At 46.5% G+C, this 25861-nt stretch overlaps 1 protein-coding gene across 1 annotated transcript in view; it reads left to right on the top strand.

Annotated features, from left to right (window-relative positions):
• The window catches only part of LOC119436146 (uncharacterized), a 37141-nt gene extending 11759 nt beyond the window's left edge, over window positions 1-25382 (top strand). The window contains exon 2 of the mRNA XM_037702908.2: window positions 23817-25382. Within this exon, the coding sequence (XP_037558836.1) occupies window positions 23817-24461 (645 nt within the window). The 3' untranslated portion in view covers window positions 24462-25382. The remainder of the gene's footprint in view (window positions 1-23816) is intronic.
• Window positions 25383-25861: the final 479 nt, after the last annotated feature.

Below are 25861 nucleotides of genomic sequence, written 5' to 3'. Positions count from 1 at the left end.
ATCGAAGAGAAACGCAAAGCTAACTTTATTCGAGGCGTGAAAGACAACTGCCATGATGTCGACTGAAGCGCGATATTAATAGAAGCGTGGCCTTCGCGCCCGTCTCCTTCGATTTACTACAAAGAAGCGTCTCGGGCGAGATTAAAAAGAAGCCCGCTGACGCCTCCGGATGACAGGTGCGAGCGTCGTTTGATGCTGCGGCCTCAATCCTCGGCTCTCTAGATGCGGGCGAGAAAGGCGCTGCCATTTTCTACTCAGCTGTGGTGGTGGCAGCAGGCGCAGCGCTGCGTCCTTCTCTATACTAAAGTCCCTATATAAGAAAAGTACCGCCACCCTTTGATCAACGCCGCTTCTCTCTCTCCTGTATCTCCGATTGGATGATGATAGCGCGCGCTTTCACTTCTTTATATATATATATATTTTTCCGCCTCAGAGCCATGTTGAAAGTCCTCTGCGCCCGGAGGAGGAGGAGACCGCGTGCACGTAAGGTCCCTGCATGTTCCAGGGAAATACAGGGACCTTACGTGCATGCGCACGCGGTCTCCTCCTCGCCAGCTTCTTGCCTTCCCGACCCCTGCCTCTCTTCTCTCCGCGGCGCGCTGAGCCAGGAGAAAAAAAAATCACAGCATATCCACGAGGTGAATGATGATGATGGGGCGAAGCTCCGGAGGGATCATCGGTAAACCGTGAATACTCCGAGTAATTCGCCCAGTATATGATCAAGTAAACACGTGAGAAACTGTGTGTATATATACAATACGTTTTATTTCTTAGACGCTTCTTCTTAGATGCTTGGTTTGCGCGCGCCGCCGCCGCCTTCCGTGTTTTCCGCTCCGCAGCCTTGTCTTCCATCCTGCGACTCCGAGCGAAAGAGAAAGCGCGCCAAGAGCGAGCACCTTTTATTATAACACCCCCTAGCGGTAACCCGTCGCACTGCATTGTCGCGCGCCGCCGCCGCCTTCCGCGCTCTCCGCTCCGCAGCCTTGTCTTCCATCCGGCGACTCCGAGCGAAAGAGAAAGCGCGCCAAGAGCGAGCACCTTTTATTATAACACCCCTAGCGGTAACCCTTCGCACTACATTGTAGGTTTTCTCATCAACTATACGAAAAACTAGCGCCATCTAGTGACATTATATACACTTATATATAGAAAGATCGACACTTACGCCATCTAGTGAACACTTCATAAAACTACAGGTGGCTACATACTACATCGGAGGAAGGACAGACCCACGCCCTAAGGAGCTTCGCCCCTAAAAAAAGCGAAAGCTTGCACTAGGCCGCGCAAAGCTCAAGACACAGCGAAGCTGGCCGATTGATATCGAGCGGCTAGCCTCCAACGCGTTCGGCGTCGGCAAGCAGCAGCGTTCTTTGCACTGTGCCAACCTTGGTTAGCCTGCCTGCGTTTGTGGCATGCCAGGAACGCTGTCGCTCGTAGGCGCCGACGCGTCCAGCGCTAGTCACGCGAAATGTCGCCAAAGCGTTCGGCGTCGGCAAGCGACAGCGTTCTTGGCACTGTGCCAAACTTGGTGAGCCTGCCTGCGTTTGTGGCATGCCAGCAGCGCTGTCGCTCGTAGGCGCCCACGCGTCCAGCCAGCCCTAGTCACGCGAAATGTCGCGAAAGGGAAGCCTAAGCTTTGCGCGAACGAGTGCAAACTTGCCTGATTTTTTTATCAGTCTTCTCGTAAGATACTACTACATATATATATATATATATATATATATATCTTAAGAAGCCAACAAACAATAACACCAAGAGAAATATAGGGGAAATTACTTGTACTTACTAATTGAATTAAAGAAATTATAAATTAATTAAAATGAAAAAAAAAGATCACGTACTCGTGACGCCTGCGGCAGAAAGGATGTTTCACATCCGCCACCTAGGTTTGTGAGTGGTGGCGCTGGCTAACACTCCCAGGATTAGTTCTAGTTGTAAGACATGAATACCCCAGAAAGTGGATGGGAACACGGCGCCGCGGTAACTCAATTGTGAGAGTATCACACGCGTAATGCGAAGACGTGGGTTCGTTCCCCACCTGTGGCCAGTTGTTTTTTCATCCATTTTCATTAACTTATCATTTCTTTAATTCAATTAGTAAATACAAGTAATTTCCCCTCTGTTGCCCTGGGTGTCATTGTTTGTAGGCTTCTTATGATATGATTAATAAAAATTGGGCCCCTCGGTTCCCTTTCTTCTCGTTCGTGGAAGGTGCGTGGAAGAGTGGCTGGCCGAGTATGAACGTGTTAGTGCACACAACAAGTGGGATGACCGCGACAAGCTGACTCACGCCATCTTTTATCTTACCGGCGTGGCCCACCTGTGGTTCAAGAACCATGAAGCTGCTTTTACCACCTGGTCAGCTTTCAAGGAGACCATCGTTTCGTTTTTCGGCCGGCCAACGGTGCGCAAGCTTCGCGCTGAACACAGCCTCCGCGGACGATTTCAACAAATTGGTGAGACCTTCACAAGCTACATTGAGGATGTCATCGGCCTCTGTAGGCGGGTGAATGCGTCCATGTCGGAACATGACAGAATCAAACACATAATGAAAGGCATCGACGATGACACCTTTCATATGCTCTTGGCCAAAAACCCACAGAGTGTTACTCAAGTTATTGAACTTTGCCAAAGTTTTGATGAGCTGCGTTAACAACGCATCTCCACACGTCGCCCTGGAATGCAAGCGGCTGACCTTTCAGCTTTGGCTCCCAGCAGCGCTGGTATTGATTACACCTCGTTGCTGCCTCAAATTCAGCAATACGTACGTGAGGAAGTTGCACGTCAGCTCTCTCTTGTGGCATCGGTCATTGAGCCTCTCCCCCCACTGGACCAGTCGCTTCGTTGGGTTATCCAGACGCAAGTTGCCGAGGCCCTACCGTCCCCCGCTTCGCCGCCGCAAGTTACGGCGCCGCAAACTTATGCTGAGGCCCTTACACGATCTCATGCCCAACCGACGCCAGTCCCATCCAGCCCAGCCACCAACTTCTACACGCCGTCAAGTCCGGTACGGCCGGTTTACGTACCGTTCTCGCATCCAAGACCACCTATAAACCCCTGACGCACTCCGGACAACCGGCCAGTGTGCTAGCTACGCTTGCGGTATTCCGGGACATGTTGCACGCTTCTGTCGCCGCCGCGCACTCTATTTTCGTGATGGCGCTCCCAACCTTAGCCATGTCCCTCAACAAGCTACACACCGTCTTACATCTGACGCCACGGACTCGTATTCACGTCGCCCCGCCTTCAGTTCACGCCGATCTCCTTCTCCCCGCCGCCGCTCCCTTTCCCCCATGATTCGCCGTTCCAACCATGACCAGGAGGAAAACTAACAGCCGCAGTTCCTGAGGCAAGAACTGCGCCGTCGTCGAAATTTGCAAGGCCTCTTCTTTCGCCGCCTAACGAGATTGTAGTGTTTATAGACGGTGTCGCGACGAACGCTCTTGTAGACACAGGAGCAGCTGTTTGTGTGATTAGTGAGATTCTCTGCCGCAAACTGAACAAAGTGACGACTCCGCTTTTTGATATTTCGCTACGCACAGCGAGCTCGCTGCACGTCAAGCCTTTGGCCACCTGCACCGCTCGTGTTTTAATTCAAGATGCGCTCTACGTTGTCGAATTTGTGGTCCTTTCCCATGCATCGCATGCCGTTATCCTGGGCTGGGACTTCCTTTCCGCGCATCATGCAGTTGTCGACTGCGCTCGTGCACAACTCGCCTTGTCTCCGTTCTGTACCGCAACCGTCGATGACCCTCGCCCGTCTGCTAAAGTGGTTGCCGCTGCTGACGTCGTCATCCCTGCTTTCTCTGTCGCCTTAGTGTCCGTCACCTGTGACGCTGTCCCCAATTCAACTGCACTTTTTGTACCATCTGAGGAATGTGCGCGTCGCCGGAACGTTGCCCTACCGTTCGCAGTCGTCACACTTGATGATGATTCCAGTGCAGTTTACGCGTGCAATCCGTTTCCCTGCCCTTCAACTCTGTTACATGGCAAATCTGTTTGGCGTCTCGACACTTTTGATGCCATCTTTCCGTTTGATGCGCCTTGCGATACGACACCACTGCCTATCGATGCCGTCACTTCTGCCGCCGCTCCCGCCTCACCCGACCACGACGTCTTGTTGCGCAGCGTCGATAACGCGCTCCCGCAAGCTCAGCGCAATCAGCTCGTTCAACTCCTTGACCGTTTTTGGACCTCTTTCGACCTCGGCCAGCCTTGTTTGGGGCGCACGTCAGCGGTTGTTCACCATATTGACACCGGTCACCATGCTCCACTGCGTCGGCGTCCCTACCGAGTGTCACAAACCGAACGCAGCGTCATCAGTGAACAAGTCGATGACATGCTGCAACGTGGCGTGATCCAGCGGTCACACAGTCCTTGGGCTTCTCCGGTCGTACTGGTGCGGAAAAAGGACGGCTCAATCAGATTTTGCGTGGGTTACCGCCGACTAAACAAGATAACACGTAAGGATGTTTATCCTCTACCACGAATAGACGATGCTCTCGGTTGTCTACAAGATGCCGAATTTTTTTCTTCCCTGGATCTTCGCTCTGGATACTGGCAAGTGCCGATGGCTGAAGCGGACCGTCCAAAAACGGCTTTTGTGACCCCTGACGGGTTATACGAATTTAATGTGATGCCCTTCGGCCTGTGTAACGCGCCTGCGACTTTCGAGAGGATGATGGACACTATCCTCCGGGGACTTAAGTGGCGTACCTGTCTTTGCTACTTAGACGAAATAGTTATCTTTTCTTCCAATTTTGAATCTCATCTCGATCGCCTCGAGCAAGTTCTTGAGTGTCTCATGGCCGCTGGTTTGCAATTAAACTTGAAAAAATGCCATTTTGGTGCCAGACAGCTTACGATTCTAGGCCACGTCGTTTCACAAGAGGGAATCCTACCAGACCCTGCCAAACTGCGAGCCGTTGCCGAGTTTCCCAAGCCAACCACTCTTAAAGAGCTCCGTAGCTTCATCGGCTTGTGCGCTTATTTTCGGCGTTTCATCCGTAATTTCGCTTCCATTATCGCCCCCTTGACTCAGCTACTTGCCAGCAGCGCTGACCTCTCGGCATGGAATCCCGATTGCGACGAGTCATTTACGACGCTCCGCCGGCTCCTTACGTCCCCTCCAGTAGTGCGCCATGGCGCAGTACTGGAGGGGACGTCCGTGTGAATTTAAGTAGGCGCATTGGGATCGAAGTGCACTTCGATCCCAATGCGCCTACTTAAATTCACACGGTCTCGGTGCTATCCTCGCCCAACGCAAAGACGGCTATGACGAGTATGTCGTTGCATATGCCAGCCGTACCCTAACAAAGGCAGAGTCGAACTATTCTGTAACGGAAAAGGAATGTTTGGCAATTATTTGGGCAATCAGGAAATTCCGTACTTACCTTTACGGACGCCAGTTTGACGTTGTGACTGACCACTATGCCTTATGCTGGTTGTCACCTATGAAAGACCCCACTGGCCGCCTCGCACGTTGGGCTTTACGCCTTCAAGAGTATGACATACGTGTCATTTATCGCTCGGGACGCAAACATTCAGACGCCGATGCCCTATCCCGTTCTCCGCTGCCTTCTGACCTACTTTGCTTACAAACTTCCACCTGCGATTCGTCGTCCCTCAGCATCACCGACATGCCGGCCGAGCAACGCAAGGATCCCTGGATCGCTTCTCCGCTTGACGTTGTCTCTCACCGTTCCCTTGAATCTGTTTCACGCACCATTCGTCGTCAAGCGCATCATTTTGTCGTTCGTGAAGGCTTGTTGTACCGCCGAAATTACCTAACCGATGGCCGCAGGTGGCTGCTTGTTATCCACCGTCATCTGCGCTCGGACATATGCACCGCCTTCCACGACGATCCTCAATGCGGCCACGCTGGCGTATTCAAGACCTACTCCCGCCTACGCCTGAAATATTACTGGCGCGGCATGTATCGATACATTCGCCAGTACGTGCGATCATGCCTTTCGTGCCAACGCCGCAAGACGCCCCCTCATAGCACCGCTGGTCCTCTACAATCTTTACCGTGCCCTACACGACCATTTGACCGTGTTGGCATTGATCTTTACGGTCCCCTCCCCAACACTGCTGCAGGCAACCGGTGGATCATTGTTGCCGTCGACCATCTCACACGGTACGCTGAAACATCTGCGCTGCCAGCTGCCACCGCGATAGACGTCGCTCGCTTCCTTCTTCGCCGCCTCATTTTGCGACATGGTGCGCCCCGTGAATTATCAAGCGATCGTGGCCGCGTCTTCCTGTCAAACGCTATTGAGGCACTGCTCCAAGAATGCCGCATTGTTCACCGCACCACCTCTGCGTACCATCCTCAAACAAACGGCATGACGGAACGTTTCAACCGTATCCTTGGAGATATGCTTGCGATTTACGTGTCCGATGATCACTCCAATTGGGACCCGCCGGGTGCTCCCCTTCGTCACGTACGCCTATAACTCTGCGCCACAAGCTACCACCGGCTTCTTTCCTTTCTTTCTTCTATATGGACGTGAGTCATCATGTTCCATGGACACCATTCTCCCCTACCGACCCGATGTCTCTGAAGCCACGCCCGTTTCCGAAGCGGCTGCTTATGCTGAAGAGTGTCGTCAACTGGGCTCGCTCGTTTACCGCGCAAGACCAATGTCGCCAAAAATCTCGCCATGACGAATCCGCATCTAGCGCCCACTATTCCCCGGGAATGCTAGTTTGGCTCTGGGTCCCGTCCACTACTCCCGGCCTTTCGACCAAGCTTCTCTCGAATTACCACGGCCCCTACCGAGTAGTAGAGCAAACATCTCCCGTCAACTACATCATCGAGCCGCTCGAGCCATCCTCCGACCACCGCTGCCGAGGGCGTGAAACAGTTCACGTCACTCAGCTGAAACCGTGCTACGACCCTCATGTGCTGTCATTCCCCTAAGTCGCCAGGTTGGCTCCTTTCTGCGTGGGTAGTGATTGTACCGGAGCACATCGGCACCAGCTCTGTGCCAGCCAGTGTGTGAAAAAAGATGTTGACGATCGTGTGGTTCGCGCTAGTTCAGTTTTCAACGAGCCAGCTTGTTTAACCGCTTCATCAAGTCTACCTGCAAAATGCTCTTGTTGCATTATATATATATATATATGTCCACTGCATGACGAAGGCCTCTCCCTGCGATCTCCAGTTACCCCTGTCTTGTGCCAGCTGATTCCAATTTATACCTGCAAATTTCCTAATTTCATCACCTAGTTTTCTGCCGTCCTCGACTGCGCTTCCCTTCTCTTGGCACTCATTCTGTAACTCATTCTGTAACTCTAATAACACTTATTACATATGCCTGCCCAGCTCCATTTTCTTCTCTTAATGTCAATTAGAATATCGGTTATCCTCGTTTGCTCTCTGATCAGCTGTATGTGCGCGTGAAAGCACGAGAGGGAGGCGTGCTTTCACGGGGAGCGAAGGAACGGCGGAGAGCAAACGCCATGTCTTCCGTTGCGCGAAAGGCCGTGGGGGGATGGGAGGGAGGGAGGCGACGTTGTGCTGCGGCACCAAATGCGTATCTTGCGACCGGGCGCAAGGGGAACTGGAATCTCGCACGTGAAAGGAGGAAAGGGGGAAGGCAGCGCGGAAGGGGAGGGGATGCTGCTTATGCTCTGCGAGCGACTGCGTACTTGTACTTTGCGCGGCGGCGGGCGGTCGCGCGCACCGTATCTTGAAAACGATCTGCAACACGGCTCCTACCTTTGTATGCGCTGTGCTTTCGCCGCTCAGTTTCCGTTGAAGGGATAGACCGCACGAACCTTCGCTCGCTGCTGCTGGCGCGCTTGCTCGCGCCAACGTTTTGACAGCTGTCGTGTGCGGTTATCGAGTGTGATCTATTCATGTTTGCTTGTGCGCGCTGACACCATGCTTGTTAATTCAGTTAGTAAGCGAATGCGTCCAAGTTTATACAGCCGATAAAACTACTATCCTTTCTCCGTATAGCTCTCTACTTTTTTTTTTATTCAAGTACCCTAAAGGCCCGTAGGGCATTACATAGGGATGGTATAATAAATCATTAAGTAACAGTAGACGCATTCAAACAGGTAATGCATGTTAAAATAAAAACAAGAACACAAATGGAAAGAAAGATAAAAGAGAAACCGTAAAAGCTGTTACAAGAACACATCCTAAACTTTCAAGACACCTATAGCCATTAAAATGGGTGTAGCACAAAATCAAGGTTACTTAGAATGAGTAATTCAAAAGAAAAATCCTTGTTAAAACAGGTACAGACAACAGCAAATACAGCATGTAACAATAAAAAAATATATATAAATACATGTAAAATAATAAGAATAAGAAACTAAGCAGTACAAGGAACTTGGTGCTCACCTAAAACAAAGCCAAGTGCGCAAGGAGCATCAAAAGAAGTTGATGACAAAAAAAAAAAAATGAAGTGCAAAGAAAAAAAAAAAAACCCTAGACCACAATGGCGCCTTGAACGATTGCGCAAGAAAAGCCTATGGGTGTACTTTTAAATAGTCCTTTAGTTTTGCTAGGAATTCATCATGACTTATAATGGATACTATTTCATTTGGTAACTTATTCCAGTGATATATTGCGAGAAAGAGAGGCGAATGACTTAAGAAGTTAGTGCGCGCCAGAGCGGGCTGCACTTTAAAGGGATGATCAAGGCGCGGGAAGATACGATGTGCGGGCCTGATGTGGCATGCGCTGAAAGACGACCTGCAGTGATAAAGCCTGTGAAAATGGGAAAGAAGTGCTATGAGTCTACGATTTTCTAGAGAGGGAAGATTTAGAGAATTTTTAATGTTGGTGATGCTGGACGTTCGTGAGTAATTTTTCGTAATGAAGCGGGCTGCTTTGTTTTGGACTGACTCGAGCTTGTTTATGAGGTACGACTGATGCGGGTTCCAAATAAAAGACGCGTACTCCATTTTTGAACGAACCAGTGTCGTATACGCTAATAATTTAGTGGACTGGTTTGCCGAGTAAAGGTTACGCCTGATGTAGCCAAGTGTTTTGCACGCGCTGCTAGTAATCGCATCGATGTGTTGATTCCACGAAACGTTTGAAGAAAAATGAATTCCTAAGTATTTTATTGTGTCAGCATGAGCAATAGCAATGCCGTTCATCGAGTATTCGGTTAGCTGCAGGTTAGAAGCTCTAGTGAAAGCAATAGCCTTAGTTTTTGAAACATTTATTTCCATTTGCCGCTTTCGACACCAGTCCGTAATTTTCGCGAGGTCAGATTGCAAAGTGTCAGCGTCGGAAGGGTTAGTTATTCGTCTATAAAATACACAATCATCTGCAAATAATCTAACTGTAGATTTAATGTTACTGTTGATGTCGTTAACGTAAAGCAGGAATAAAATAGGTCCCAATACAGAGCCCTGCGGCACCCCTGATTTAACTAGGGATCGCGGAGAAGAAAATTCATTAGCAGTTACAAATTGGTACCGGTTAGTTAAGAAGTTTCTAATCCAATTAGTGGTCCTACTATTTATATTAAAACAGCGAAGTTTCATTAATAAACGGTTATGAGCTACCTTGTCAAACGCCTTCGCAAAATCAATGAATATGGCGTCTACTTGTGATGAGTCATTAATAGCTTGGTATAAGTCGGAGACTAGCTACCTAATTTGCTATCGGTAGATTTACTACTAGATTTACTATAGGTAGATTTACTACCTAATTTGCTATCGCAATTGATGCTTCGCCTTTCGGGCGAAACTGCGGCTTTTTTCGTTCCATTGCTATTTGTGCTGGCCTTAACTTTCTGCCCAGCTTCTTTGTTAACTTCCAAGTTTCTGCCCCATATGTTAGCACCGGTAGAATGCAATAATTGTACACTTTTCTTTTCAACGATAGTGATAAGCTCCCTGTCAGGATTTGGCAATGCCTGCCGTATGCACTCCAACCCAGTTTTATTCTTTTGTAAATTTCCTTCTCATGATCAGGGTCCCCTTTCAGTAATTGACCTAGATAAACGTACTGCTCTACAGATTCTAGAAGCTGACTGGCGATTCTGAATTATTGTTCCCTTGCCAGGCTATTGAACATTATCTTTCTCTTCTGCATTGTCTTCTGCATATTTTAAAGAACCCCAGGTGGCCAAAATTAATCCGGAGCCCTCCACTACGGCGTGTCTCATAGTCAGAACTGGTTTTGGCACGTAAAACCCCAGAAAGAAGATATATTAATCTTCAACCGCACTCTTACACTTTCTCGGTTAAGTTCCTGAATCATTTGTTGTAATTCGTCCCCATTGTTGCTGAATAGAACAATGTCATCTGCAAACCGAAGGTTGCTGAGATATTCGCCGTTGAGCCTCACTCCTAAGCCTTCCCAGTCTAATAGATTGAATACTTTTTCTAAGCATGCAGTGATATATATATATATATATATATATATATATATATATATATATATATATATATATATATATCACTGCAAGTGTCATTTGTTCGCTGCAATAAATAACATGCAAGAAAACGTATAGGTGCCGTGGTGCAGTATATTTAGAAGACCTATAGCTCCCAACCGACAGATCATGTGATTGTACTGAGAGCCGTTTTAAATATATATATATATATATATATATATATATATATATATATATATATATATATATATACTATAAAACGGCTCTCTGTACAATTACACGATCTGTTGGTTGGGAGAAGCTTTAAATATATATGTATAAAACGGCTCTCAGTACAATCACACGATCTGTCGGTTGGGATCTAAATATACTGCACCACGGCACCTATACGTTTTCTTTCATGTTATTTCTTTCCTCTCTTCGCTTTCTCTCTCTTCTCTCTCTTCATGTTATTTATTGCAGTGAACAAATGACACTTGCAGGAAGCATAAGCAGAGAGGCAAGTTTACGGGCAGTCTTCTCCATTTGTGCAACGACAGAAACACACAGAGCATAAGAACCAGTGGCGTATACAGCCAGAAATATTTTTCGTGGAGGGGAGGGACGTGCTCGGTGTGTCACCCCCTGGCTACGCCACTGATAAGAGCCACTTCTCTTCCTTGGCACATGCTGCTCAAGTAATCGTCGTACTGCGCGCGGCAAATCGCAGTTTTCTACGCTAAAAGCCAATTCCACTATAGCTGACGTGAGTGAGTTGTAGCAATAGCTGAGGCTGGGCCCATCGCAAACAAGAACTATAATGCCCAAACTTGCGGCGGGGCGCCAAACCATGTGCACGCCATGGTGGAGCGATCACGGTGGCGTATATTTTTGAACGTGGTCGTGCAGCCATGCGTACACACAACTGGTCATTATCTGTGCGGGCACGAATAGTGGGCATCGCTTCATGATCGGGCTGCGCTGATGCACGCGCGATCGTGAGCGGTGCGAAAGGGAACGCCTAATTAGCATTCAAGCGCCCATTATATACGGCTCGCATCAGAATTCATGTCTTACAATGTAGTCTATCTTTATTAGATACCCATTCACCGCACCGGGCTCTTGCCGCCTTGCCTTTATTGTTTTTTTTTTCACAGCTGGAATTCATATTTGAACATTAGATTGTATATTAATTAGGGCGCTCTATCTCGTACTAGTGGCTGCCAGCCGCCGAGTAGTCTGACGCTCGTTGAGAGGAAGAGCCGAAGAACTGTTTTTATCGCCGCCGCATATATGGCAATGAACCTTGTATATGGCATACGCCTTGTATAACGGCCGTGCGGCGTTGGCGATATTAGAGTGAATATGGTCATCTCAGAAGATGACCATATTCACTGCTCGTTTCATCAAGGGCCTTGCTGTGTCTCAGCAGCGGCCAGCGCGCACGAGCGTGGAGTGCTCAGCAACATGCGAACCATTTCCCGCTCCACTCACGATCTGACAAGGCTGTATCAACACCTCCAACATAACAGAAGGCCTGTGCGCTGTATCTGGTGTCATCAAGGAAAGCCGCTCGCGCCTACCACTGAAATGTATGGGCTGTCGGCCTTCCTGCGCGCATTATCCATCAAACGGGACAAGCCTTCTGGGATCTTTAAGGCTTTGGATGACCGTGGAGAGGCGTCATTTGTTTCTCCAGCAGGCTAAGCTGCACACCACTGGAATGTTGGGACGAACGCTTCCCGAAGAAGTATATGGTCTATGCAGCTGTCCGTCCCGGCTAAGTATATCACATATACGTGGATTACAATGTAGTCAGAAAGCAGAATGGGCTGTGCGGAGTGCTATGCTAAAGAACCAGTTAAGCAAACATCGATTGCTCTTCATAACTGCAGGGTGACGGGATACCTGTGCAACGCCACTGTCGACGCAGCTCGTACTCTGTGACGGGAGTCACGAAGCGTTTTGTGATGCGGCTGGCTCATCCTTCACTTATTCTGCATCGTAACACTTCGTTCTGACAGTTAATTTTTTTTATTTTGATAGTGTGAACTCGCGCGTAATCTTCAAAATTGTGTTGTCAGTGAGAAAAGGGTATAGTTAGTTACGTTCATTATTTTGTACAACCATTTTCCTTACAGCGACATTTGACTCTATGGGCAATAACGTTTGGCTATACACCAGCAAGATGTTCAGTTGTATACATGACTTCATTGTGAAACAATTTACGTTTTTATGAGTGCAAGATTAAGCTGAAAATTTTTTCAAATAAAATATTCTTGCACTCAAATATTCGGGGTGTTTCAGCTAACAGTTTCAAAAATTTTTAAAGGTTGCCAGTGGCAGATAGCACAATTCTAGTGCAATGTCTACCCGAAGAGGCGGAAATAACTTGCTCGAAAAATTGAAATGCATAATCGACTAATTAACAAAAATTCATCAATTAAGTCTCTAACTAATTACCGAATGGTCCATATTGCAATTCAGAAATTGTAGCCGTGGAGTTCGCAAGGCGGATCCACTTGGAACGAATACTCAGGATGACACCAGTTTCGAGATATTAATTCCCTAACTTTGCGGCTAGATGTATTGGCGTTCCAGTTACTCGTGTGCTTCAGTGCATAAAACGACGTTTTGTTAAGAAAGCAGAGCAGAGCGAAAAAGCGTCGCGCTCTCTCTCTCTTTATATATACATGGGTGTCCGAGCTATCACGCAGCACGATTTAAAAAAAGAGGAACGGCGTTACGCGAAGCCAATCTAGTGCGTATTGTTTCCAGTACAGTGGAGTAGCCGCCAGTAATTTTTGCGTTACTGAGATTTAAATAATTAACTCTAAGTAATTATCTAACTCGAGACGTACTGCCCTAATTATCAAAGTGTCAATGAGAAAATTGTAGAGCAACATGAAAAACTCCCAATACAGCTTTCTGTTGCTCAATACCTGCTACATAAATATGTTTTTCCGAGTGTGAAAGAAGCCCGCGAATATACGCAGAATTGCCGCACGACTGGCCGCTCGAGGCACTTTGCGTGTATTCGCGGGCTTCTTTCACGTTCAGAAAAACACATTTATGTAGCCCGTATTGAGCAACAGAAAGCTGTATCGGGAGTTTTTCATGTTGCTCTACCATTTTCTCATTGACACTTTGATAATTAGGACAGTACTTATCGAGTTAGATATAATTACAATTAGCTAATTAAATATCAGTAACGAAAAAAGTACTGGCGGCTACTCCACTGCACTGGAAACAACACACACTAGGTTTGCTTCGCGTAACGCCGTTCCTCTTTTTTTTAAATCGTGCTGCGTGATAGCTGGGACACCCTGTATATATATAAAGAGAGCGACGCTTTTTCGCTCTGCTAAATGAACACTTCCCGCCATGCACAACCGCAAAAGACCCGCCGTGCATGGTATCTCAGTGGCTTTGGCGTTGCGCTGCTGAGCCCGAGATAGTAGGTTCGATCACGGCCGCGGTGGCCGCATTCCGATGGGGGTGGAATGCAAGAAACGCTCGTTAAAGAAACGCTACGTTAAAGAGCCCCAGGCGGTAAAAATTAATCCATTACGGCGTACCTCATAATGAGGTCGTGGTTTTGACATGTAAAAACCCTGGAATTTAAAAAAAAAAAACGCAAACACATAGATTGTCAGGGGGATCTATATATCAGTTTGACGCAGGGCTACAAATATTGATAAAGTACTCACACCCATGGTGGCGCCTGTCCTGTCCTTCTTCTCCGTGTTATTTTTTTTGCGCTGTTATTAAGCTTGAATCACGAACCAACTAGCCCAGCAGCACGCTTTAATCACTTCTGGTGTCTTGCGATGTAACCGTTGTGTTGCTATTTGTTGGCTTGCCGATTGTCATGTTCCATGTTGTGGGGTTCTAACTCTGTAATATGTGATGCTGTACCGAACGTCCTCAAGGCAGTGGTATTGACTTCTATGTGAGTTATGGCTTAGAAGCGTTTGTTTGTGTGTAATAAGATGCATATAAGTTAGTGCCAACTTTACAAGCTACTAATAACATATCATAACAATGAAGCCGATGTAACAATGCATTCACTTGAAGAGAAATCGGGTTGAACCAGCAGATTTTTACCGTAACAACTAAGTACGTAGCACTTTTTACCACGTAAAGGCGTGCAAGGCACGTCGTCCATAACAACGCAATTAAGTCAACGTCAAAAGAACTACTATTTGTAAATAAGGCAGCAAACTCTGTTATAAGGCAGCCAAATGGCCTACTTGGTTCTGTTCTGTTGTCGTATAAGTCCGTTTCTGTGAAGAAAAGGAGGTAGAAATTGTACCTCAGCTACTACATTTCTCTCTGTCCCACTTGGTGCTTGTCGCAAATATGAATACCAGCAAGAAAAGGAAAAGAGAGAGTGACCAAAAACCAAAATCGACGAGCCATGTTTGCTCCAATTAGTTTGTTTTATGTTTTCTTGCGCCTCTTGTTTGCTGGTCGCTCTTCTGTAAAATTACAGTTGCGTACGGAATAAACTTATTGCGATATTGTAGTCGTCAAAAGCTTTATAGTCAGCGCGCAACGGTAATTTTGTGCCCTAGTTTATCGGAGTGAATTGCGCTTTGAAATGGCACTTCGCTAGGGGGCAGATACACTCACACCTGTTCGGGCTTTAGTTTACAGTGTTCTCCGTAGCAGAAGTGCGTGGCCAATGAACGCCACGAGGGGGTTCCGCATGATCCCCGCTTCCTCTGCTATATACTTGGAGCGTAGAGCATGTCTTGTTGTTGCTAGCATATGGTAAACATTTATAAAGTTGCTTTGAGCTGCATATCTAGCAAAAGCTGCTTCCCGTGAAAGTGTTCTGTTGCTAACTGTAACACCTTTGTGAAAATGTATTCGCTCTCTTGCGACCCCTTTTGCAAATTACTCTTTCTATAAAGGTGTAATAGCATGTGTATCCCCCTTGCGTATGAGTGCAAGGGGGTGAGCTATAGGGATCCCTAATATCCTTAATAAATAATGACCCTAAATTTATAGTGTGCTACGCGGCGAGAGAATGTAATGTTTATTTTGCTCATTGTAAGTACGCGTCAAGGAAGTATAGAGAAAAAAAAATGTTGGTGGATTAGCAACGAGTTTCCGGTGTGCTTAGCCGCACGAACAGAAACGCGTAAGCAGCCGAAAGCAGAGAAAGGACGAGCATACTTAATGCGCTCATACGCGAAGAGAGAGAGAGAGATAGCAGGAAAGAAGCAGGTTACGCTGTTACAAGAGCGCTGTTTTTGCGGTGTAAACGTATTCGCCCGCGTGGCCATCACGCTGACTTTAGCCCCTATGGCTCAGAACGTCACCGGCAATATGAAGGTGATCGGCTGCGTGCAGATCTTTCGTACTAACATATCCTTCCTGGTAAGGAAGTAGTTTGCTTTCAGACGTAAGTGGCGGTGTAGGATAGAGTGTATACAAAGTGCTAGCTAAAGCAGTTCATTTTCTTCCTCTTCACAAAATACGCAGCCTGGGGACGCTTTATGCCAGTTATCTTATAGTACAAAATTGACTGTCTCCCTAAAGCCGGCGGCTGTACATGAGGTGCCACTTCCGCCGTGCAGTCACCGTGTGCATTTGAATAATGCCGAATACGCTGCAACTTATGCAGCTTCATAGGAGCTAGCGGTACCACGTGTTTCGAATGAGAAGAGCCATAATGTTTAGAGACAGTGCAGTAGAGATGTGTTTACTTGTTTCTTTATCTTTCTTTCTTTCTGGTAATGCGTTACTATAGCAGCAGTGGACGCCAGTAATTAAGTGTGCGACACCACAAAATACATTGGTTTTTCTCCAACATTATGTGGAAAAAGGCTTTTTAGAAAATATTCACTGGAAAACCATTGCTGCGCAAGTTCGGGGAGAGATATCTTGAAAGTAATAACTGCTACGTGCACATGCATTGAGCACTGACGGGATTCAATTCCGCAATTACAACATTTATTTATTTATGTTATTTAATACATACTGCAGAATCAAGGTCCAAGCAAAGCGGACATCATAAAGGAACAAACAATACAATGTATATTGTACGTGCGAAAGAGGAAAGCATTGGCCCTAACGTAAATCATTAAGGAGTCAATATATCACGCCTAATTAACTAATTAATTATATGTTGAGCAATTATATAGGTGTCTTTTTTTTTTAGCTGCACCAAATTTTTTTAAAAACCTGTATGTGGCAGATAGCACAATTCTAACCCTTGGGCTAACGAATTGTGAGGATGGCACCGGCTTTGAGATATGCGCCGTCAAACTTGCGATCAAAATGCACTGTTGTTCCACACCCCTTTAAGAAAACGCTGCTTTATGCACGGAAGCACAAAGTAACTGGAACGCCAATGCATTTCGTCGGGCACATAAAAAAATTAGTATCTCGAAACTTGTGTAGTCTTCGGATTTCTTTCCAAGTAAATATGCCTTGCTAACTCACCGGCTACGATTCGTAAATTGAAATATGTGCCGTAAAGTAACAAAGCAAAAAGTTATAAATAATTAGCATAATTATGTTAATTATTCAATTAAGCATTTTCATTTCTCGTAGGAGTGATGACCGCCTTATCGCGTAATTTAAGTCAAGGGGTATAATTGCGCTATCTGCCACAGGTGATTTAAAAACATTGGTGCAGCTAAAAAAAAAACACCTGGTAAAAAAAATTAAATTATGGGGTTTAACGTGCCAAAACCACGATCTGATAATGAGGCACGCCGTAGTGGGGAACTCCGGAAATTTGGACCACCTGGGGTTCTTTAACGTGCACCTAAATCTAAGTACACGGGTGTTTTCGCATTTCGCCCCCATCGAAATGTGGCCGCCGTGGTCGGGATTCGATCCTGCGACCTCGTGCTCAGAAAACACCTGGTAGAACATTTGCTGACGTCCGCAGTTGCTATTATTGCGTTGCCGCAAAAAGACTGCCTCTATTGCCCTGCCTTTAATACGTTGGTTTCTCCTTTTGAAGCACGTGGTATAGCGCTCCTCATGTTTATCGCAAGCACCTATGGCCGAATGGAGAGAAAGGACTGTCCAATCACCGTGTAAATGGCAGGCTGGTAGACTAAACGCTCGGTTTCTAAAGCACACTCCGAAGTGCTCGCCGTCAGCCAGCCCCATGCCGGCAGATGGACAAAGGTCGGCCGTAAGCCTCAGTCCAGCAATTGCTCCCGACTGCCACGTGTGTCGGGATGAGAAGGTGGGCGAATGCTGAGTCGACTTTCAAGGCCCACCGAATTTAAGCGAACGTGCCAAGGCGCCAGCTGCCCATGAGAAGCCGATCGTTGGGTATTGGTCGGCGACTGACCTTTCTAGCACGAGACGCACCGCAGAAGTTCAGGACACCGCCGACTCATAATGAATTTGCCGCAAGAAAATACGAAAAAGAGAAGAGAGAGAATAGAAAAAAAAATGACGTGTGACTTCCGAAGTGTAGTGGGTCATAAGACGCCAGGTCGAGGTGGTCGAGGACGTTGGCAAACTGCTTTACGTAAATATGGCAATAACGAGGACATATTAACTACAGGGAGAGGTGTGAGCGATGCCGCGTGATGAGGTATCCAGCCTTTTCACGTTTAGAAAAGAGTGGTATTCAAGTTTCAATATATTGCAAGCACTATTAACGTACTTCGTCATTTTCATATGTACATAGCCATCATCCCTGTTCTTCTTCGCGCATGAGCGAGGGCGTTCCCTTTTTTGGAAGAAAAAAAAAGCACTTGACAGCTTAGTCGGTCTCGTTCTTATAAAGTGGTGGAGGTGCTGGAGGTGAGGACAGACGTACAATATATATATATATATATATATATATATATATATATATATATGTATATATATACAGGGTGTCCCACGTAACTTTAGCCAACCTTTAAAAATATGCAAATGCCACCTAGCTCAACAGAACCAAGGTAATGCTGCTTGCGGTCGCTTAGAGATACTCAGATTATTTTTGCATTCCGCCTAATTAGATAATTAGTCATAATTAATTAATCAACTTCTCAATTATTATAATTAGATGAAAAGTGTCAATGAAAAAATTGTAGAGCACTATAAAAAAACTCCCGATACAGCTTTCTGTTGCTCAATGCGTATAACATAAAAGTGTTTTTCCGAGCGTGAAAGAAACCCGCGAATGCACGCAAAATTGTCGCGCGACTGGCCGCTCGAGGCACTTTGCGTGTATTCGGGAGCATCTGTCACGCTCGGAAAAACACTTTTATGTTGCACGCATTGAGCAACAGAAAGCTGTATCGGGAGTTTTTTATAGTGCTCTACAATTTATATATATATATATATATATATATATATATATATATATATATATATATATATATATATATATATTGGTCTGTGAGTGGTGGCGCTGGCTAACACTCCCAGGTATAGTTCGAGTTGTAAAACATACATACCCCAGAAAGTGGATGGGAAAACGGTTCCGCGGTAGCTCAATGGTGAGAGCATCGCACGCGTATTGCGAAGACGTGGGTTCGTTCCCCACCTGCGGACAGTTGTTTTTTAATCTATTTTCATTTCCTTTAATTTATCCTTTCTTTAATTAAATTAGTAAGTACAAGTAATTTCCTCTATGTTGTCCTTGGTGTCATTGTTTGTTGACTTCTTATGATATGATTATATATATATATATAAATTCTTAAAGGTTGCCTGTGGCGGATATCACAATTCTAGTTCATGAGCTGGTCTACTCGAAGAGGCGGACATTACTTGCACAAGAAATTGAAATGCATAATCGAATAATTAACAAAAATTTACGAATTAAGTTTTTAACTAATTACCTGATGGCCCATATTGAAATTTACAAATTGTAGCCGTGGAGTTCGGAAGGCGGATCCACTTGGAACGAATTCTCATGGTGACACCAGTTTCGAGATATTAATTCCCGAACTTTGCGGAGAAATGCATTGGCGTTCCAGTTAGTTGCTTTACAAAACGTCGCTTTATGCATTGAAGCACAAAATTAACTGGAACGCCAATGCATTTCTCCGCAAAGTTCGGTAATTATTATCTCCAAACTGGTGTCATCACGAGAATTCATTCCGAGTGGATCCGCCTTGTGAACTCCACGGCTACAATTTCTAAATTGCAATATGGGCCCTCAGGTAATTAGTTAAAAACTTAATTAGTGAATTTTTGTTGATAAGTTGATTATGCATTTCAATTTTTTGTTCAAATAATGTCCGCCTCTTCGAGTAGACCAGCTCAGTAACTAGAATTGGGCTATCTGCCACAGGCAACCTTAAATACATTTTGAAAGTGTTCGCTGAAACACCCTGTATATGGTGTTTCAGCGAACACTTTCAAAATTTTTATAGGTAAAATCGCCTGTGGCAGATAGCACAATTCTAGTTCATGAGCTGGTCTACTCGTAGAGGCGGATATTACTTGCACAAGAAATTGAAATGCATAATCAGCTAATTATCAAAAATTCATTAATTAAGTTCACTCTACGGTGGCATGCCTGACGCTCAAAAGTGTCATATGCAAGAGCAGAAGCGACGTAAGGTAGATAAATAACGAAAACTGAAGAACGACGAGCGCCATCTAAAATTTATCGACAGCACCGACTAAGACAGGTCTCTCTTCACACTCGAAGATAAACTTGGTACTTGCGAGGTTGAACTTGTACTGAAGGCCATAATAAACTTTCGCTTTATCCGTTGCGGTGGCTTAGTGCATGGATACGACGCTCCGCTGCTGAGCACAAGGTCGTGGGTTGGATTCGTGACCGTGGCGGCCACATTCCAATCGGGGAACGATGTGAAAACGGCTGTCTAATGAAATTTCGGTGCGCCAAAAAGAAGCGCACAGAGGATCAAACATAATCTGTCGCACCCATTTATGGCGCCCCTCAGCTGCATGACTGTGACCTTGGGACGTAATACCCCTTCAATTAAGCGATTGCTTTGCTGTGTTGTTTGAATAAAACTATTTTGCTGTACATGCTTACGGCTTATAAATTACCATCTGCATGTTTTCGCTCTGCCGACGCTTCAGCTACCGCTAATTTTCGGAACCGTTTGAAAAGAAAGATAAGTGTTAACGTGTATGCCTAGTAGAGCTGCATTCCGTACTCGTCGATCACGCCACAGAAATAAACGACGCCATCAGATCACAAATGCAGTGATCTGACAGCGCAGAGCTTTGGTTACCGGTCTTAGTCGATGCCCTCGCATTCTCATTTAGGTCTAATTGAAGCGCGGCGCTCTTTGGCCTGCGCTAATTGGAAGTGAGCGTGGCGCCTGACGTGCGAGCCTGTAAAAATGTGGTCAAGGTCAAGAGTAAACTTGGCCTGCCTCAGCGCGACCCAGAACTTGACGGAGACAGTCCGCGTGTGTGATGTGGCGCAAGCATACATGCATACTGCATACGTAAGCTTCGTCCCGTCGTCAGTATTTTACGTAGACGCTGCGGTCTGTTCCTTTTTTTGAAGTTGCCGCGCCGGATTATGTACTTGACAACTCCCTTTGAAAAACTTCTTACCTAACGTTATCCGCATCTTGAATTCGGAGGTTGCGTAATGAAAAATGCGGACACATATTATAAGGGTAAGGGGTTAGTATGTGGGATAGTAGGTTCTCGTGTTCGCACTAAGGGTACCAGTGATGGCACCTGTAAGAGGAGCCGCGAGATGTTCAATCGCCTGGCACTGTGCTGTGGTGTTGGTTATATTGGGGAACTTGCTTGTATTTACTGAATATGCAACCGCTTCATTCGCAGGTTGGCATACTCCAACGGTGTCGCTGTCGCGTGTCTGTTTGTATTTCAGTTTCATTCATTCATTCATTTTATTTTCGCGAATACCTAGTCTTAATTTGGTGCTGCACGAGCTTCGTTAATTCTAATGAATTCATCTCTGTATGGTCGCATACGCTGTGTAAAATTTACGAAATATTAGGGCATTCGTAGATGTGGACAGAGCGTAGCCGTCTTCTGTTATTAAATATTTCATCCTGAATAACTTGTATTGCTGCATTTCACGAAAGGGTATCGCGGCGCTTTGTTTTGCATTGCGCTCGTGTTCAGTTTTAAGCCTGCAACAGTATCGTCTGAATTTCTAAAATGTCAGTGAAGCATATCAACATTCGATCAAGTTTTGTAATTACTGGTTTGATCGGTGACACACACTAATACTACGTCGCAAAAGCCTCAGAACTTTGGAACAGTTTCGCTTTATAATAACGCGCGGTCGTAATACCCCAGAATCAATGAACAGTTATCTCTACAGAAAAACGACTAAACTTTGTGGCCTGTTTAGTCTTTATCAAATGGAAATGTGGAAAGCAGAAGAAACCTTTTACAATATGAAGTTGCGGATCACCATACTGGAACAGCTCTTACCCGTGATTACTGGAGGCATCGCGCTCTTCAGTGTTTCAGTTTATCTATGAATCAGCACTAAGGTTAAACAGTTTAAGCGACGCTAAAGTAGTAAGATGTTAAAGGCAGAAAGGAGAGAAGAGGGCAAAGTAGTAGTGTGTTTCCACTTTACGACCGAGGCGCGCCACCTCCACAATAAATGCTGTGTTCTTATCGGTACAGTAGACTGCTTCACATGCACCCGCGAATGTTTATTCCAACCGATACTGCAAGAAACAGCGCAAGACTTACTGCGCATATTATTGCGCCGGCCCCATTGCTACACGAAAAATAAAACGCGCCTGAAGAACTATGATTGGCTGACGCGCTATGATTCGCTGACGATTGGCAGCTGATCTATAAAAGAACACCGAGCTGCAACATTTTAAGCGAAACCAGTAATTAAAAGTAAAAGGGAGGGTAGGAAATCGGAGAAAATGCTGTATTTCCACTTCACCACCGGGGACGGCATGTACATGAAGTAGCAGGCTGACATCCACAGCCTATTGTGACCATATGACGTGCTCGAACAATGACTTGACGCAAACCGCTGAGAAATCCACACTTTTGGTTTTTTATTTGCTTGGAATTCTCAAGTTTCCGAGCACCCTTAAATTCTTCAAGGTGTATGTTTCGCACAAAACACCCTTTTAGTACTATCAAATTAATGAAAGGGTGCACTAAGGGTGTTCTGCTTTGCTACTGCGCAGAGTATCAAAGTGGAGTCCTTTCTAGCCAACCTTCCTGAATTTCTCCTTTCTTTCCTTTCTCTCTCTCTCTCTCCACTTACTTCCTTAGTTTGCGCTATACTTCTCACACACCAAATGTGTTACACAATGAGAGAGTGAACGCTGAGTGGATCAGGCAGGTTGCAGAGCCCCCAATTAAGGAATGAGGCAAAAATGATTCCAGCAGCAGCAGCAGCAGCAGTGGTAGTAGTAGTGGTAGTAGTAGTGGTAGTAGTAGTGGTAGTAGTGGTAGTAGTAGTAGTAGTAGCAGCAGCAGCAGCAGTAGTAATATGAATACGTAGTAGTAGTAGTAGTAGTAGTAGTAGTAGTAGTAGTAGTAGTAGTAGTAGCAGCAGCAGCAGCAGCAGCAGCAGCAGCAGCAGCAGCAGCAGCAGGAAGAAGAAGAAGAAGACAGCTGGCACCTTAACGGAGGCCAGCAGAGGGGAGTGGTATTATGGTAAAGGGCAGCCAGCGTCAGTTCACTGAGTGTTCGTAACACGGCCCCGCATGTGGTCACTTCAATTACTTGTAGAGCAGCCGGGTAACCAGGCACGACTGCTTTAGAAGTTAACGAAGAGTTTTGCGAGATGGATAGCTCCTGCGCGCGAGAGGAACCGCGTGGCCGCAGGAGCGCTGCGAAGCTGCCGGCCGGCAACTTGTGTGCGCGGTAGCAGTTCAAAAGTTCCTCCTGGGCCGGTATTTTGTAGCGATGCCTTTCCGGTGCTAATGCCTTTTCGAGCTTATCGCGCTTTGTCAGTGGTCAGAGCGACGGTCCGCTCGCGTTATCAGCGGGATCAACTGGCCGTGAGCGGTGGATGATAAGACTAGTATAGAATAAGTCATAAGGCATCGCTACGAAATACCGGCCCTGCGGTGCCACAAATGCAGGGTACCACAGTTCCTGTTTGAGTCTGTATCGGCAAAGCCGAGGCGCGCGCATATGCGTGCACACCCGACGCGCGTAGCAACGCCGTTCATAGCTGCCACGAAATGTTCCGCACGATGATCGTGGGCAGCTTCTACGGGTGTCTTTTTCAGCCCGTTGATTTCTTTTTTCCTTAAAACCGAAAGTAAATATTCGTTTCAGAGCCTATTTATGTTTCTAAATCAGGGAGGCCTCTTCTTCAGCCGAGAAATGCGTTAGACCACCTTTTTTTTTTTTTTTTTTTTTTTTTTTTTTTTTTTTTTAACGACCTCAAAAAACTGACACGCATCGACGCCCCACGCGCCGACTCCGTTAAGTGGATTCAGAGGAGTTCGACCAATGCGTCTTCTATTTTCTGTCACACGCGGATCGCGCGTGCAAGCGGCAATCACATAACGCAGCGATTCGTCCCAATTTGTGCAGTTTTCCGCCACTGCTTGGATCGCTGTGCTGCACTCTACAGTGGCAATGGCGGCGAGCTACGGCCCCGTCAGCGCGGGCCCCCGATTGGTTCCGGCCAGCGTCACGAGGAACCTGCGGAGCAGCAGCTATACCGCTACGAGTGTCCTCCACGTAGCGGAGAGCAGCCCATCAGAGGTCGCCGGGGTGAGCCGACGTCGCTCGGCACCACGGAACGGCGCCCCGGGAAGAAAAAGGCCCGGTGATGACTTCGGCGTCAGCTACATCGGCAGCCCGCCAGACTCCGAGGAGACCGGCATCTGGGCGGACATGGTGGTGTCCAAGCTGCGCATGCAGGCCAAGCCGAGCCTGGGCGCCGAACCGCAGCCGGACAGGCGGCGCAGGCCGCCGGCCGCTCCTGCCAGAAAGAGGCCCGTCTACGTGCCCCGGTTCACTACGGCGGCTGGCGGCACCGCCAGCAGCAACGGCAACGTCCGCAGAAGCAGAGGCAGAGGCAGCAACAGCCGGCCGGCGCGAGCCAAGCCGCCTCGCTACATGTATTGGAAGACCGTTTCGTACACGCCATTCCCGTACTACGGATTTGGCTACGGACCGTACGGCTTTGGATACGGCTGGAAGCCGTACGGCCCGTGGCCGATATACGGCTGAAATTGAGCCGCCTGCTGCTGCTGCCCTGCTTTTCTCGCCTGTTAGTGCGGTCTCTTTCCGTGGGCAGCTTTGGGGACCCGCTCCCTCCCACACATTTCATCAGTTCTTCCTCTACTCAACCCGTGTGGCCAGGGACGCGTGAAAATGATGGACCGCACGTGCATTATGCTGAACTGGAGCTTCCCGTTACTTGTTGGCTCACGCTTGAAGTACAAGCGCGGGCTCCGTGTGAATAAATCACTACAGAGGAACCAGATCCTTTGACAGGTATACATAGTCAAGGACCACCAGGAAGCAAGAAAGTGCTTTCATGTTGAACACAAAATAAGATGACAGACCATTCTAACTCCAGGAATTCGGACGGTGACACCAAACTTTTTAATTTTACCGTTATTCAGCGCTTATTCACAGATCATCGAACCTGATCGACATTTTATTGCCCCTAAATCTACTGTTATGTTGCTTGCTTTTGCACCGCCAATATACTCCCAGCTGTTTGTTAGTATTCACCGCAGATACAATAACCTTCCCGCTATAAAAGCCCAAGTACTCGGGCTTCAGAAAATAAGTCGTTATTGACCTTTGCGATATGATCCCAAAATATTCCTTATGGTTTATGCGCCATCTCCACACGCTACGCATGTGTAGTCGTCATCGGCAAATTTTCTCCTGTAACAATGTGTTCGCATATACCTGCTGATCTGGCTTCGAACGTGAGCGTGAACTTATCTTTGAATTACTGTAAAATTCTGTTTTGACTTTATTTTTTGCTGTTAGATTTTTCAATCGCTGACTTTTCCATCGCGCATATCGAGTGTGCAGTTTCTGCCTCTTCAAATTTACGTTTAACATTCTGTTCCTTGTTACTGGCCAATAACCCTGTTTCTTTTTCTCCACTGTGAGTTGACACTTTTTTTTTTAATATGGCTAAACACCTTAGCTGTCTATCTATATCCCTTCAAATTCCTCAGTCGTTTTTCGAAGCCGCTTTTGCCTCCAGTACTTCGAAATACGCCTAGCGTATGTCTCCCTGTACTGCCTCAATTGTAGTCCTTCCGGGCGCACCTATGTAGTTTACCTTCCAACAGCCTTTGATGATTCTCTAGTCCAGATTACACTTCGGATTTTGAAGGCAATGCTGGATTTCCATATCTAAGGATTTCTACACGCCTCGCACTACCTAGCAATCTACGTTTCATTATGGCAGCGTTTCTCTTGCCATTCGCTTTGAGTACTTGCTCATGTTTTCTACGTATTTTTTCCCCTATTTAATCCATACTCCTAGGTATTTGTGTTATTGTCTCCTCGGTAATTGGTTCCCTGTATTGTGGCTCTCAGATCACAGACATCATTAAATACCATAAAGTCTGATTTCCTTCCACTGAATCTAAATCATAGAG

Source organism: Dermacentor silvarum, chromosome 1, assembly GCF_013339745.2.
Source record: "Dermacentor silvarum isolate Dsil-2018 chromosome 1, BIME_Dsil_1.4, whole genome shotgun sequence".
NCBI classification, from domain to species: Eukaryota; Metazoa; Arthropoda; class Arachnida; order Ixodida; family Ixodidae; genus Dermacentor; species Dermacentor silvarum.
Note: the sequence above shows the minus strand (reverse complement) of the source record. Positions and strands in the feature narration are given on the sequence as shown.